This window comes from Scyliorhinus torazame, chromosome 17 (genome assembly GCF_047496885.1).
Source record: "Scyliorhinus torazame isolate Kashiwa2021f chromosome 17, sScyTor2.1, whole genome shotgun sequence".
In the NCBI taxonomy this organism is placed as follows: Eukaryota; Metazoa; Chordata; class Chondrichthyes; order Carcharhiniformes; family Scyliorhinidae; genus Scyliorhinus; species Scyliorhinus torazame.
The window spans coordinates 23,653,231-23,668,882 of NC_092723.1; the positions used below are offsets into that span (position 1 = coordinate 23,653,231).

The window sequence follows — 15,652 nt, forward strand, 5'->3', positions numbered from 1 at the left end:
AATAAGAACAGCCTTTGGCCTTACTACCACTTCAAAAACCCTTTGATAGTCATCAAGATGCCTGAAGAATGCAATCACTGTCTTAAGAGTTGGAATTAAACCCACATAGAACAAAACAGACCTCCTTTCATTTAACTGAATCCTAAAAGAATCAATTAGTTTCATGATATGCCATCAATGAACACACGACAAGTGGTGGACGTAACTGAAGCTTTAATAAACTAAACAGAAAGCCTCCTGGCCTCGGATCCCGAACTGGGGCAGCAACGGAGCCAAGCCATCTTTATACCGAGCCCGGGCGAGGCGGAGCCAGCAGGCAGTAGTTTACCACATTACATATAATAGTGGCAGTTTACCACAATACACAGTGGTTCGGACCCAGCAGGGACAGGCCCAGGCCTGTAACAATACAACAGTACAATACATTACAGTGGTTTACCACATTTCAATTGTCAAGAAGTAGTTTCAAGAGCAGAATAAGCCCAGACTGAAAACGATGAGAGAGCGAGAGCACACGGTGGGAGGAAGAGAGATTGAAAAAGACAAGGGTCGAGAGAGAGGTGGATAGTGTGTAGCTGGGGTCTATGATAGAGGGAGCACGAGAAATAGAGTCGAGAGATCAAAGAGGAAGGAGTGTGAAAAGAGAGAAGGATGAGAAACAGGAAATTACGGAAATAACATGAGCACGAGGAGTCCGAGAGATTGAAACGGGGGAGAGGTGGAGAGAGAAGCATCCAAAATTAGAGAGCTGAAGAGGGATGAAATAAAATGTGAGGAAAAGTAAGTAGAAATTGAATGACAGATTGTGATGAAATGAGGTTGGGCGGTGGGTGGCGGGGGTGGGGGCACCTTTCTTTAAAGTCTCGACACAAAATTTACAGAAAATTCCGAAACTCCAGTACAGGCTGCCTGTGGTATTAGCCTCCTGATCTCAGTATTACTGAGACAATGGGCTTTACTGGTCAGAGTGCACATTTAAGGGATTTATCCTTGATTAGCGCGAGTGGGGTCGGTGCTCCGTGCTCCCGATACATTCACCCGCCCCCCCCCCCCCCCAGTTACCAGATGGCTCCAGTTTTCAATCAGCAATTGGCTCCTGTCACTGGGGGATCCCCTGCACTGATTGAAGAGACGGACTTAAGTTTCTGCAGCTGTTTGGCTGGTATTTTTTTAGCTTCAAAGACAGGGCAAGTTCTTACTCTTCAACTCACTCAATCCCACCTTTCCTGATTTCCAACCTGAGTGCCTCACTATTACGTTACATCAATGCCCACTGGAACAGCAGACAAGACTGGCTAAAACACAAGATAATTCTGTGATTTGGGAGTTCTAGGGGAGGCAGCTTTAGGAGAGGCGGTGGCGTAGTGGCATTCTGGATGGTTAAAGGGGCTGGTTTAGCACAGGGCTAAATAGCTGGCTTTCAAAGCAGACCAAGACAGGACAGCAGCACGGTTCAATTCCCATACCAGCCTCCCCGAACAGGCGCCGGAGTGTAGCATCTAGGGGTTTTTCACAGTAACTTCATTTGAAGCCTACTTGTGACAATAAGCGATTTTCATTTCTTGCTGGACTAGTATCCAGAGACCCGAGGCAATGCTCTGGGGAGGCGGGTTCAAATCCCACCATGACTGATGATGAAATTTGAATTCAATAAAAAATATTTGGAATTAAAAGTCTAATGTTGACATTTTAAGGTCATTCTTCGATCATTGAGTGGGGGTTCGTGCCCTTACCTGGTCTGGTCTACATGTGACTCCAGTCATGTGAGAGTACCTTTAAGAAATGGGTGTTTATAAATGGGTGTGTATACAACTATCTGTAGTGAGAGTACCTTTAAGAAATGGATGTTTACTACTGCAGTGATGTCAGAGAGTGGGTGGAGCTAGGCTGTCTTGTCAGCTTTTTACTTTCGTTTTAGGCTGTTTGCTGCAGGGTGTGTTTTAGTTTCCTTTTCAGTGTTGGAGCTGAAGCCAGACCAAGCAGGTGTACTGCTGTTCTCTCTGCCATCAAAAGACTATCTCTTGATCATTTGGTGAATTCAGAATTATAAATGTTCTCAGTAGTGAATGTAAACCTAAAGTGCTTCTGTTTAAAGGTTTTTTAAGTCTCCTGGATGCTAAGATATTCACTGTATGTTTTAAAAAGGTTAACTTGAGTTCATAGAATAAACATTGTTTTGCTTTAAAAATACTTTTCCATTTATGCTGTACCACACCTGTAGAGTGGGCCGTGTGCTCCCCATACCACAATCTATTAAAAGTTGTGGGTCAGGTGAACGCCATGATACACTTTGGGGTTCTCTAAACCTTGGCCCATAACACTCCAGACACACTCTTAAGTACCCTCCGGGGTGGGCAATGAATGTTAGCCCAGCCAGCAACGCCCACATCCCATGAACAGATGAAATTTTAAAAAACGTATAATTATAAAACACAGGAAGTGGCCCTTCGGCCCATCCCGTCAGTGCCAGTCCTTTGAAAGAGCCCGTCAGTGCCAGTCCTTTGAAAGAGCTATCTGTTTAGTACCCCCCCCCCCCGTCTCTTCTTTCCCCATCAAATATATCTTCGATTTTCCTTTGAAAGCTCCTATTAAATCTCCTTCCACACGTCCTCTCAGGCAGCACCTTCCAAATCACAACTCGCGACAGAAAAATAATTCCTTCCATCTCCTGTTTTGTTCTTTTGTCAATGATGTTAAATCTGTGTCCCTCTGTTTAATGATCATTTGGCCAGTGGAAATAAAGGAGATTGAGTAGAATGAGCCTATACCCTCTGGATTTTAGGAGAATGAGGTGATCTCATTGAAACATACAGTTCCTTTGGGGGGGTTTGACAGGGTAACTGCAGAGTGGCTGCAGATGCACAGTCTAAAGCTAGGGGGCATAATCTCAGGACTAAGATGAGGAGAAATGTATTCACTCAAAGGGTGGTGAATCTTTGGAGTTCTCCGCCCCAGAGGACTGTGGATATTCTTTCAGTGGGTATATTCAAGACTGAGGGAGACATTTTTGGACACAAAGTGAATCAAGGGTAATGGTGATTGGGCAGGAAAGTGAAATTGAGGTTAAGTATCAGTGGGCTCAAGTGCTTCCTCCTGCTTCGATTTGTTATGCACTTTTATTAACTCTATCACTTTCCTTCATAACTCTGAACACTTCGGTTAAACTCCTCTTAATCTTCTCTGTTTCAAGGGTGGCATGGTGCCAAAAGACGGCACGGTTGCACAGTTGTTAGCACTGATGCCTCACAGCGCTAGGGACACGGGTTTGATTCCAGCCTTGGGTGGCTGTGTGGAGATTGCACGTTCTGCCCGTGTCTGCGTGGGTTTATTCCGGGTGCTCCGGTTTCCTCACATAGTCCAAAGATGTGCAGGTTACATGGACTGGCCATGATAAATTTCCCCCTTAGCGCCCAAAAGGTTAGGTGGGTGTGGTGCTATACATCACTGTAAGTACACAAAGGGTTAATGTACATACACTACACCTAGCTAGACACTAGAGGGAACACCAGAGACATGACACACAGTCAACCAATAGGTCAGTAAGATAGGACACGACCAATGGGCAGTCACGACACACACACAGGTGACACTACCACAGTAGGGCATGACACCAACCCATATAAAAGGACACATCACACATGCTCAGTCTCTTTCCAGTGGAGACTCTCAGTGAGCACAGACACAGGGTTGATTGAAACACATCACTCCCACCACATGGATTGTAGCAGACTGGTTAGATCGTCTGAGTAGCTATAGCAGGATTAACAGGAGAGTCGAATCAAAGTAGGAGAATTGTTAACAGTTTAATAAACGTGTTAAAGCTATCTGCAAGTCGGAACCTTCCTTTGTCAGAGTGCCCATCAAGGAAGCAGCTTATACTACGTCAAGAGCATAACAAAAGAGTGGGGTTACTGGATTACAGGAATATCGGGGTCTGACCCTAGGCAGGGTGCTCTTTCAGAGGGTCAGTGCAAACGCGATGGGCCAAACAGCCTCCTTCTGCACTGTAGGGATTCTATGAAAAACTTCAGCTACTCCTGTCTCTCTATGCAAGTGTCGTTTCCAAGCCCCAGCTTACTAATGAGCCATGCACCCTTTCCAAGGGTCAAGAAAGGGATAGGACTATGGGCTCAAGTCTCAGAGTTGCCTCAATCCCAAAACCAGAAATGGAGTCAGAGCAACATTTTAAGTTTTCAATTACCTTGCAGCAATGACACAACCTCAAAGAGATAACTAGTGCCGAGTGACATCAGGCTGTGAGACCAGAGGTGACACATTGCCAGGGCCAGCATGAGCCTGGGTCCGGCAGGGTGGTACTATCTCACTGATCCTCCCATCCCCCTAAGGAGCGCTCCAACTCTGACACAGTCCCTTCCTCTGAAAGCCTAGCCATCAGTCACTAAACGTCTACTTCAATGGGCATAAAGGATTATTTTCGGTTCAGGCTGATGGAAGGGGTTAACCAGTCTACAGGAAATCACACTGAATACAATGTTGCACTTTGTCCATTTTGACAACCTCCTCTTTCAATCCTCCATTCAATTTGTCTCTTTTTTGCTCTTCAATCCTTTCAGCCTGATCCCTTCTCAATCCATAAAAGCTCACGGGACTCAGAGACACGTTCAAACTGTCAAGTCCGGACATCCCAGAGAAGGGAAATTTCAACTTACTGACGCAGGAAATCAGGTCGTGGAAAATCTCCTTGGGGAAAAGCGGGCTGGCCAATCCTCTGAAGTGTAGTTTCAGCACTCCTGCTATCGAGTCTATATCATGGTCATTTTGATCTCCTGCCAAAGGATCCTCACCTGCACACAACAGCACATTGACAGAATGAAGTGGATTGAGAAAGACAGCACAATATGAAGTCAGCTTTTGCTGAGTTTGTGGGAAATTAAAATCTCCCGATTTATTTACCCGCCTGGAGCTGACCATTCCCACTTACAACCTTCTCAACAAGGGGTAATGGGAAAATAGGGGGGAGGGGAGAAAAAAAAAGTAATTTCCCTGAAAAACTAGAAAATTCCTCTGAATCACCAGGCAATGATCATCTCCCCTAGACATTCAATGGCACTGCCATCACTGAATACCCCCAATATCAACATCCCGCGGGTCACCATTGACCAGAAACTGAATTGGACCCGCCATCTAAATACTGTGGCTACAAGGGCAGGTCAGAGGCACAGGATCCTGCACCAAGTAACTCACCTTCTGACTTCTCAAAGCCTGGCCAAAGGCACAAGCCAGGAGTGGGATGGAATACTCTCTACTTGCCTGAATGAGTGTAGCTCCAACAATCACTCAAGACTATCAATACCGTGATTATCGTGCAAGATTTAACGGCTTCAATGCACCTTGAGCTGGGCACAATGAGGCCGTACGATCACACCCCTTTACTCCCATATTCAGATGCTCTTGCAGTAAAGACCAGCACGCCATTTGCCCTCTTTTCTTTTAAATTTAGAGTACCCAATTCATTTTTTCCAATTAAGGGGCAATTCAGCGTGGCCAACCCACCTACCCTGCACATTTTTGGGTTGTGGGGTCGAAACCCACGCGAACACGGGGAGAATGTGCAAACTCCACACGGACAGTGACCCAGAGTTGGGATCGAACCTGGGACCTCGGCGCCGTGAGGCCGCAGGGCTAACCCACTGCGCCACCGTGCTGCTGCCATTTGCCCTCTTAATTGCTTGCTGCAACTGCATGTTAGCTTTCAGTGACTTGTGAACCAGGACACCTGGTCCCTTTGGACATCAGCACTCAGATCTCTCACCATTTCTGCACCGCCCTTCCTCCGAATGAAGTGCATAACTTCACATTAGATTCCACCTACTGTTCTTGCCCACTCACTAAAGCCTGTCCAAATCCCAATTAGGGTTGGGCAATGAATGCAGGCCATGCTAATGACACATACATCCCATGAAATATATATATATTTTTTTTAACTGCCCCACCAGGTGTACCCTCTAACCTGTTCCCATTGAGCTCCATTTGGTTGTAAAATGGAGTAGTTGGCTCAGGATAGGCCTGAGGCCTATCACAAATGCAGATGTTGGTTTATTTAGGGTCCAGTGTATTAGTCGTAGGAGCACTCACTCACCATGTGCAGCTGACAGTACCAACTACACCTAACCTCCAGGGTGCGCTCTGTATGTTGGGACACCATAGCCACAGGAAAGAGCAATGTAAAACCAGACGACCTCAGAACACTGCACCCCTCAACCCCACACCACCCCCCAACAACATCTCTCCAATTCCTTCTCAACCGTGTCTGTTTCCTGACAATTTCGTAAGGCACTGAGACGGGAGTAAATGTGTGGTAATGCCTGATGGCAAGGACCTTGAAGGCTGGTGCTTATTTGTTTCAGCATCCAACACATCCTTGGGTCCAGTCTGGAGGGAAAGAGGAATCCAGCAATTGTACAATCAAGTACTGTCTTTTCCCTGAACCCGTGGGCTCCGTACAGGAGCCTCCCTCGGCTCCGTACCCGAGCCTCCCTCGGCACCGTACCCGAGCCTCCCTCAGCTCCGTACCCGAGCCTCCCTCAGCTCCGTACCCGAGCCTCCCTCAGCTCCGTACCCGAGCCTCCCTCAGCTCCGTACCCGAGCCTCCCTCAGCTCCGTACCCGAGCCTCCCTCAGCTCCGTACCCGAGCCTCCCTCAGCTCCGTACCCGAGCCTCCCTCAGCTCCGTACCCGAGCCTCCCTCAGCTCCGTACCCGAGCCTCCCTCAGCTCCGTACCCGAGCCTCCCTCAGCTCCGTACCCGAGCCTCCCTCAGCTCCGTACCCGAGCCTCCCTCAGCTCCGTACCCGAGCCTCCCTCAGCTCCGTACCCGAGCCTCCCTCGGCTCCGTACCCGAGCCTCCCTCGGCTCCGTACCCGAGCCTCCCTCGGCTCCGTACCCGAGACTCCCTCGGCTCCGTACCCGAGCCTCCCTCGGCTCCGTACCAGAGCCTCCCTCGGCTCCGTACCAGAGCCTCCCTCGGCTCCGTACCCGAGCCTCCCTCGGCTCCGTACCCGAGCCTCCCTCGGCTCCGTACCCGAGCCTCCCTCAGTTCCGTACCTGAGCCTCCCTCAGCTCCGGACCTGAGCCTCCCTCAGCTCCGGACCTGAGCCTCCCTCAGCTCCGGACCTGAGCCTCCCTCAGCTCCGTACCTGAGCCTCCCTCAGCTCCGGACCTGAGCCTCCCTCAGCTCCGGACCTGAGCCTCCCTCAGCTCCGGACCTGAGCCTCCCTCAGCTCCGTACCCGAGCCTCCCTCAGCTCTGTACCTGAGCCTCCCTCAGCTCCATACCTGAGCCTCCCTCAGCTCCATACCCGAGCCTCCCTCAGCTCCGTACCTGAGCCTCCACAAATCCTGACTCTAGTTACCGAGCAGAGCGGCTTAATTTCAATGGTTCAGGTAGAAGGAGTCACCAACAGTGACCGTCTCACTTTGACTGAAAACTAAAGCCAAGAGAAAACTCTGAATGAACACAGCACCGGATTGTAGAAGAACACAGCACTTACCTCGCTCAAAGGCATTTTTGATATCATTAACTTCAATCTGTGATCCTGACACTCGGAAAATTCCTTCATGCTGCAGACCTTTGGGTAACAATATTTAAATAAATATCACAATGAGCTGGCGACTATGAGCCCCTCTCCACCCCACCCGTAAATAAAGGAATTTCACGCAGCTATTTTCCACAGTTCCCTCCACTCCAGAAAGTGCCAGCTTTTACTGGGATTGTTTTTATGGGCACCAGCTGCTGGAGTGGGATTGATATGTCCAGTCATACCAAGCCGATGTACACCATCACACTCAGCCTAGGCACTGTCACCGTACCACCCTGCTTGTGGATGCCAGATGTCACAGAAGTCGACACTGATTTCCATATTAACATTAATGGGCCCCATTCGTAGCAACTGGCTGGTGTCATAAATCCTGAAACAGGAAGTATAAGAACTGCACCCCCTCCCACCCAAAACCCTCCTTTCACCTCTCTCTACCTCAACTTCAATACACAGTAGCTCAATGAACCAGGGGTAGCATTTCTCCCACCCCAGCCTCCCCGTCCCCCAGACCATTGTCTTTGGTGGACCTCCACTCTAGGGCACGTATTTAGCAACAAAACCAGCGGTGGCAGTCCACACTGTTATCATTCAATGCTCGAGGTTACAGCAGGCGATTAGCTCGCTTATGACAACTGAAGGGTCGCAATACCAACAGTGAATCAAACTGAACATAGCAAATCCAAGGAAACCGAGTACAAGGATTAGAGGAGATTGGTGGCTGACGAAAAAAGGAACGCAAATTTCAAACACACAAATATTAAAAGCGTAGTCAGAGGAAGTTACGGCCAGTAAGGGACAAAAAGATCTTATGGAAGTAGAGAGTATGATGAAGGTACCTAACGCGTATTAGGGATGAGGTACTTTATCTGTGTAGAGATATCAAAAATAACTGAGCTCTTTAGAGCAGAGAAGATGACAAAGAGATTTTATAGAACTGTCATAAATAGTTTTGATGAAGTAAATAAAGAGAAACTGGTTCCGGCGGAAGAGGGTTAGTGACCAGAGGACGCGGCGAATGGTTTAAAAAAATCAGGAGGTAGATCAGGAAACGTATGTTTTTCTGCAACAAGTTGTTCTGATCGGGAAGGGGTTGCCTGAAAGGGCAGTGGAAACAGATTCAATAATAACTTTCAAAAGAGAATTACTTTAATACTTATAGGGGGGAAAAAAATACATGTCAATGGAACAGGAGTAGGGGAAGGGGGTCATTTCGACAGCTCTACTAAAGAACAGGTACGATGGGCTGAATGGTCTCCTCTGTGCTATATTGTTCAATGATCAGCCCCTCCACATACCATGTCGGATGATGAAACGAATGCAGCTTTCCACCACAAGAGGAATGATCTGATTCCCATCCTAGAAACAATATCATGAAAATAATCAACAGCAACTCGATCCCTTACAAACTCCTTTCGATACAACGCAAAATCCACCAAATAATTAGAGGTACCAAGTGTATTACCCGCTGTGCCTTTATAGAGTGTATCGAACCCCTCTTAACAAAAAAATAAAATTCTAAATTCATCTACCCGCACAGTTCCTCCTCCATCCCGCACACTCATTTTTCTCCCTCCATCCTCACGTTCCCCCTCTTATTGCTGCACATTTGTTTCTAGGGCTTCAAATCTGTACCACTTCTCATCACCAATGACCTCCCTTCCTCCCAAAGCTACGGACCAATCTAAACACTATGGGCGGGATTCTCCACTCCCACGCCGAAGTGCGCACGCCGACGAGGTTCACGACGGCGCGAAACGGCCCTTATCACAACCGATTCAGGGCCCGATAATGGGCTAGGAGCGGGGACGCGTCATTTACACACGCCAGGCCTTGTCGCCACGTAAAGGCGGCGCTGCATACATGACGCGGCCGGCGCCGCATAACTGACGTCACCCGCGCATGCGTGGTTGCCATCCTCTCCGAGTCCGCCCCGCAAGAAGATGTCAGACGGATTTTGCAGGGCTGCAGAAGAAAGGAGTTCCTCCTTCAGAGAGGACGGCCCGACGATCGGTGGGCACCGATCGCGGGCCAGACCCCATTTGACGCCTCCCCCGGTGCGGGATCCCCCCTCAGGCCGCCCCCCCAGCGTTCCCCGCGCTGTTCCCGCCGGCAGCGACCAGGTGTGGACGGCGCCGGGGGGAACCCGCCGTTTTGGCCTGGCCGCTCGGCCCATCCGGCACTGAGAATAGCAGGGGTGCCGGAGAATCGCCATTTTGGGTGTCTCGGGCGATTCTCCGGCCTGCGCCGCGGGGAACTCGGCCGGGCCGTTCTCGCCGCTTGGGAGAATCGCGGGAGGGCGTCGGACCGGCGTCGCGGGAAATTTCGGCGACCCAGGCGATTCTCCCAACCGGCGAGGGAGTGGCGAATCCCGCCCAAGTTGCTACAACACTTTCTGATCTTGGTGCAAATTCCACTGCACGGCTCAATCCTTTTTTTTTTGAAAGAAAACAAATTCCCTCTTCACCCACTCCAGCCCCTCCCAGACACATCGTCCTCGCCCAATTACAGATTTCAGCTGATTTACAGCTTTTGATTTTTTTTAACATTTATTCTTGGGATGTGGGCGTCCGCGGGCTGGGCCAGCATTTGTTGCCCATCCCTAACCTGCCCCGACCGGGTAGTTACCTGTTTTCTCACACTGGAGTTCCGCCGCCCACTGCATGGGATAGAATGAGAGAAAGGAAATAACAAGTTAAGCAAAGCAAGACCACAATCGACTCAAAGCTAGACTTGGCAAACCCAATGCTATCAAATCAAACTGACTCAGGCATCCACCACGCTGATCAATCATACGAGGCAGACACAAGCAAACCTTGTCCACACTGTGCTAATGCGCTAGCCCCAACTGCATGATGCCTAATGTGAGACAGCTGGCATTCAATAACATCCCGCTTCCATCGCCCACACAATCTCTACAGGGCAGAAGGCTGCCATTTTGCCCATCGAGTCGGCACTGTCCCTCCGAAAGAGCACCCCACCCAGGCCGACCCCCAATCTCCGCAACCACACCTATCCTTTTGAACACCAAGGGACAACTTAGCATGGCCAATCCACCTAACCTGCACATCTTTGGACTGTGGGAGGAAACTGGAGCACCCGGCGGAAACCCACAGCGACATGGGGAGAACGTGCAAACTCCACACAGTGACCCAAGGCCGGAATTGAACCTGTGACCCTGGAGCGGTGAGACAGCAGTGCTAACCACTGTACTTAGGTTCCCAGGAAGATGTGCAGGGGCTTTCGACAAGGTTTGGGGAAGGAGGTGGAGACATCAGACCACCCAGGCCATCTTGTGCAAGAATTAGAAAGGGGCACAACATCCAGCACACAGTAGGTCTGCTCGACTGCACCCAATCATCAGCCTGGATCCTGCTGATATGGGGCAGGCAAGGGTTCAGCTGGTCCTGCCAGTCTTCACCCAAGCCTGGGCATCATGTGTAAAAAAAATTCTGCTCAACTGAGAGGCAGTTTTACATTTTCCCCATTTTCAGTGGATAATAGAGTTGGACATCTAACACGAGTACACAAGGAAAAATCCAAAATTATAAATTGTAAAGTCAGCCAAACCTACCTGGCAATGGAATAATCCGTCCTCTGGCCTAAAACAGACGAAGAGGAAAAACAAAAGATAAATGTTAGTAATCTGAAACAAACCGGAAAAGTCTGGAACTAAATGACAGGCCAGTGCACATCAATAAAATGCCTGAAACCGGCCACTTAACCCCCTTTGTTGGAGGTTACTGGGGGTGCAGCAGCTTTGTGGAATGTGTGCGTGGCGGCGATGGGGGGGGGGTTGGGCAGAGGGAGATCGACATCACAGGGAGCGACAACAATGCAGGAAGTGAGATGGGCCTGTAACCCATCAGAATGGCCCCAGACACAAACACCCATGAATCATCCAACCCAGCAACTACTGACGCAACTTTCCTCAAAATCTTTGTTTTGCCTCACAGTGGTTTATCCCACATCACCATCCTGTGTGTGAAGTGGAAACCCAGCAGCTAGCTCCACATGTCAGAGCTTTAACACATGAGCTTTTCTCACAGAATTTGGGGCGCTGTGGAACTTATTTCTCGGGATTATTTGGGACCTTGGCAGTCTGCATAATCTCCGCTCTGGAGAAAGTGGGGAGGAAAGAAGGAAAGAAGCAAGCGCAAGTTTGGAGATCGATAACAGCCTGACCAGTTTTTTAAAATTCATTTACGGGATGTGGGCGTCGCTGGTTAGGTCAGCATTTATTGCCCATCCCTAGTTGCCCTTCAGAAGGTGGCGCCTTAAACCACTGCAGTGCTCGAGGTGTAGGTTCACCCACTGTGCTGTTAGGCAAGGAGTTCCAGGATGCTGCACCAGCGATAGTTAAGGAACGGTGATATATTTCCAAGTCAGGCTGGTGAGTGACTTGGAGGGGAATTCCAGGTGATGGGGTTCCCAGGTATTTGCTATCCTTGTCCTTCTCAATGGTAGTGGTTGTGGGTTTGGAAGGTGCTGTCTAAGGAACCTTGGTGAGCTACTGCAGTGCATCTTGTAGATGGTACACATGGCTGCCACTGTTTGTTGGTGGTGGAGGGATTGAATGTTTGTGGAAGAAGCGGGCTTCTTTGTCCTGGATGGTGTTGAGCTTCTTGGGTGTTATTAGAGCTGCACTCATCCAGGCACATTTATCACAGTTGCTCACCATCCCCTTGCTCTGTTTTGTGGAGTACAATGGTCAGTACTCTTCACTCACTCACCCACAAGCCCACCCAGTGCTGTGTCCCATGGTAACTGTGCTCCCAAAAATTCCCTTTCTGCAATCTGATTATCCATTTCCTCGGCAGAGAATGGTTTGTTTATAATCAGAGATTCTTGAGCTGCCTGATTCTGAAAAAGTTTCAACTGCGGTGGAAAAAAGGTAGATCAACTTCTCTGAAATTCACCTTTGCGAGTTGCTTCAATCAATCGTTTTTTTAAATAAATGGCAGTCTGGTCCCCGTTCCCCCCCCCCCCCCCATGGCCACAACAGCCCCCGTCACAGATCCACACTCACAAGCTGAATGTTTAGGTTTAGGGAGCTGTCTCTAAATCAGTGCAGATTCTCACAGGGGGAAAGGTTCAGCGAACTGACAGCTGGTAATCTCCTAGCGTCTTCACCATTACCACTCACTGGGGCCACAGCTTGTACTCATACTCAGATCAGAGTCTGGACCCCAACCCCTCCCCTCCCCTCCCCCACCCCCCTCCCCCCCCATCCCTACCACTACTACCCATGGATGTAGAGGTCCCAACTTCTTTCGTCAGACAAGAGGGGCACGCAAAATGAAAGGTCATTACTGGGTAACAGGGGCGAAATTCTCCCGAAACGGCGCGATGTCCGCCGACTGGCGCCCAAAACAGTGCCAATCAGATGGGCATCGCGCCGCCCCAAAGGTGCGGAATGCTCCGCATCTTTGGGGGCCGAGCCCCAACATTGAGGGGCTAGGCCAACGCCGGAAGAATTTCTGCCCCGCCAGCTGGCGGAAACGGCCTTTGTTGCCCCGCCAGCTGGAGCGGAAATGACATCTCGGGGCGGCGCATGCGCGGGAGCGTCAGCGGCCGCTGACAGTTTCCCGCGCATGCGCAGTGGAGGGAGTCTCTTCCGCCTCCGCCATGGTGGAGACCGTGGCGGAGGCGGAAGGGAAAGAGTGCCCCCATGGCACAGGCCCGCCCGCGGATCGGTGGGCCCTGATCGCGGACCAGGCCACCGTGGGGGCACCCCCCGGGGTCAGATCGCCCCGCGCCCCCCCAGAACCCCGGAGCCCGCCCACGCCGCCTTGTCCCGCCGTTCAAAAGGTGGTTTAATCCACGCCGGCGGGACAGGCAATTTATCGGCAGGACTTCGGCCCATCCGGGCTGGAGAATCCAGCGGGGGAGCCCGCCAACCGGCGCAGCCCGATTCCCGCCCCCACCAAATATCCGGTGCCGGAGACTTCGGCAACCGGCGGGGGCGGGATTCACGGCGGCCAACGGCCATTCTCCGACCCGCTGGGGGGTCGGAGAATGACGCCCCAGATTTCACATGTTACTGAAAGGGTCGCACACATTCTTATGTATAATGCTCCGACAACAACTTGCATGTATAAAGCAGCTTTAAAAGTTGTAAAACATCCCAAAATCCTTCACAGAAACATTAACAAAAAAAACATTTGACACGGAGTCATGTAAACAGACATTAGGACAGATAATCAAGATCTTTAGCATGAGGTTCGTTGACTGTTCCCTGTTCATTGACTACCGCTCCGCCTTCTGCACCATAACCCCAGGCAAGCTCATATCCAAACTCTAAAGCCTAGGACTCTGCTCCTCCCTCTGCAACTGGATCCTTGACTTCCTGACCCACAGCTCATAAGTAGTGATAAACAACGACACCTCCTCCACAATAGTCCTCAATACCGGGGCCGCGTAAGGCGGCGTATTTAGCCCCCTATACACACATGACTATGTGGCAAAATTTGACTCTAACTCCATCTACAAGTTTGCTGATGACAGAGTCGTAGAAGTTTGCTGATGACAGAACCGTAGTGGGTCGTATCTCAAACAATGAGAAGTCAGAGTATAAGAGGGAGATCGAGAACTTAGTGGCATGGTGCAATGACAACATTCTCTCCCTCAATGTCAGCAAAACTAAGAAGCTGGTCATCAACTTCAGGAAGTGAAGTGTTGTCCCCGGCCCTGTCTGTATCAATGGTGCCATAAGACCATAAGACATAGAAGCAGAATTAGGCCACTCGGCCCATCGAGTCTGCTCCGCCATTCAATCGTAAGAACATAAGAACTAGGAACAGGAGTAGGCCATCTGGCCCCTCGAGCCTGCTCTGCTATTCAATGAGATCATGGCTGATCTTCTGTGGACTCAACTCCACTTTCCGGCCCGAACACCATAACCCTTTATTCTTCAAAAAACTATCTATCTTTATCCTTGCTTCACTGGGCAAGGAATTCCATAGATTCACAACCCTTTGGGTGAAGAAGTTCCTCCTAAACCCAGTCCTAAAACCTCAGTCCTAAAATCATGGCTGATATTTTTCTCATCCCCATTTTCTTGCCTTCTCCCCATAACCCCTGAACTCCTTATTAATCAAGAACCTATCTATCTCTGTCTTAAAGACACTCAGTGATTTGGTCTTCATAGCCTTCTGCAGTAAAGAGTTCCACAGATTCACCACCCTCTGGCTGAAGAAATTCCTCCTCATCTCTGTTTTAAAGGATCGTCCCTTTAATCCGAGATTGTGTCCTCTGGTTCTAGATTTTCTTACAAGTGGAAACATGCTCTCTACGTCCACTCTATCCAGGCCTCGCAGTATCCTGTAAATTTCATTAAGATCCCCCCTCGTCCTTCTAAACTCCAATGAGTACAGACCCAGAGTCCTCAACTGTTCCTCATACGACAAGCTCTTCATTCCAGGGATCATTCTTGTGAATCTCCTCTGGACCCTTTCCAAGGTCAGCACATCTTTCCTTAGATATGGGGCCCAAAAAATGGTGAGGTGGAGATAGTCGACAGCTTCAATGTTCCGAGGTGTAAACATCACCAACAATGTGTCCTGGTCCACCCAATTCAACGCTACGACCATGAAAGCACAACCGCGCCTTTACGTCCTCAGGAAATTAAGGAAATTCAGCATGTCCACAATGACTCTTACCAATTTCTACAGAAGTACCATAGAAAGCATCCTAACTGGCTGCATCACAGCTTAGTATAGCAACTGCTCGGACCAAGACCGTAAGAAACTACAGAGAGTCGTGAACACAGTCTAGTCCATCACACAAGCCTGCCTCCCATCCATTGATTCATCGACACCTCCCGCTGCCTTGAGAAAACGGGCAGCATAATCAAGGACCCCTTCCACCCGGTTATTCTCTCTTCCAACCTCTTCCATCGGGCATAAGATACAAAAGCTTGAGAACACGCACCAAGAGATTCCAATACAGCTTCTTCCCCACTGTTACCCGACTGCGGAATAACCTCCTTAGGGTCTTGGAATGGAGTTAAATGATCTTTCTACGCATCTTCTCAACAGTTGTAGCACTATATACCGTATACTTCATCTGCTGCATATGTTTATGTATTTTCATTTTGT

At 49.7% G+C, this 15,652-nt stretch overlaps 1 protein-coding gene across 5 annotated transcripts in view; it reads right to left on the reverse strand.

Annotated features, from left to right (window-relative positions):
- Positions 1 to 221: 221 nt before the first annotated feature.
- LOC140393785 (SLIT-ROBO Rho GTPase-activating protein 2B-like) overlaps positions 222 to 15,652 on the reverse strand; it is a 195,248-nt gene continuing 179,817 nt past the window's right edge. For 4 of the 5 annotated variants that reach the window (XM_072480206.1, XM_072480205.1, XM_072480202.1 and 1 more), the window contains exons 12-17: positions 11,128 to 11,155; positions 10,182 to 10,212; positions 8,852 to 8,912; positions 7,509 to 7,586; positions 4,671 to 4,805; positions 224 to 399 (exon numbers count right to left, since the gene is read on the reverse strand). In XM_072480206.1, coding sequence (XP_072336307.1) covers positions 353 to 399; positions 4,671 to 4,805; positions 7,509 to 7,586; positions 8,852 to 8,912; positions 10,182 to 10,212; positions 11,128 to 11,155 — 380 coding nt within the window. In that variant the 3' untranslated portion in view covers positions 224 to 352. Of the gene's footprint in view, positions 400 to 4,670; positions 4,806 to 7,508; positions 7,587 to 8,851; positions 8,913 to 10,181; positions 10,213 to 11,127; positions 11,156 to 15,652 lie in introns of all 5 variants that reach the window. The other variant, XM_072480207.1, reaches the window with a different exon arrangement.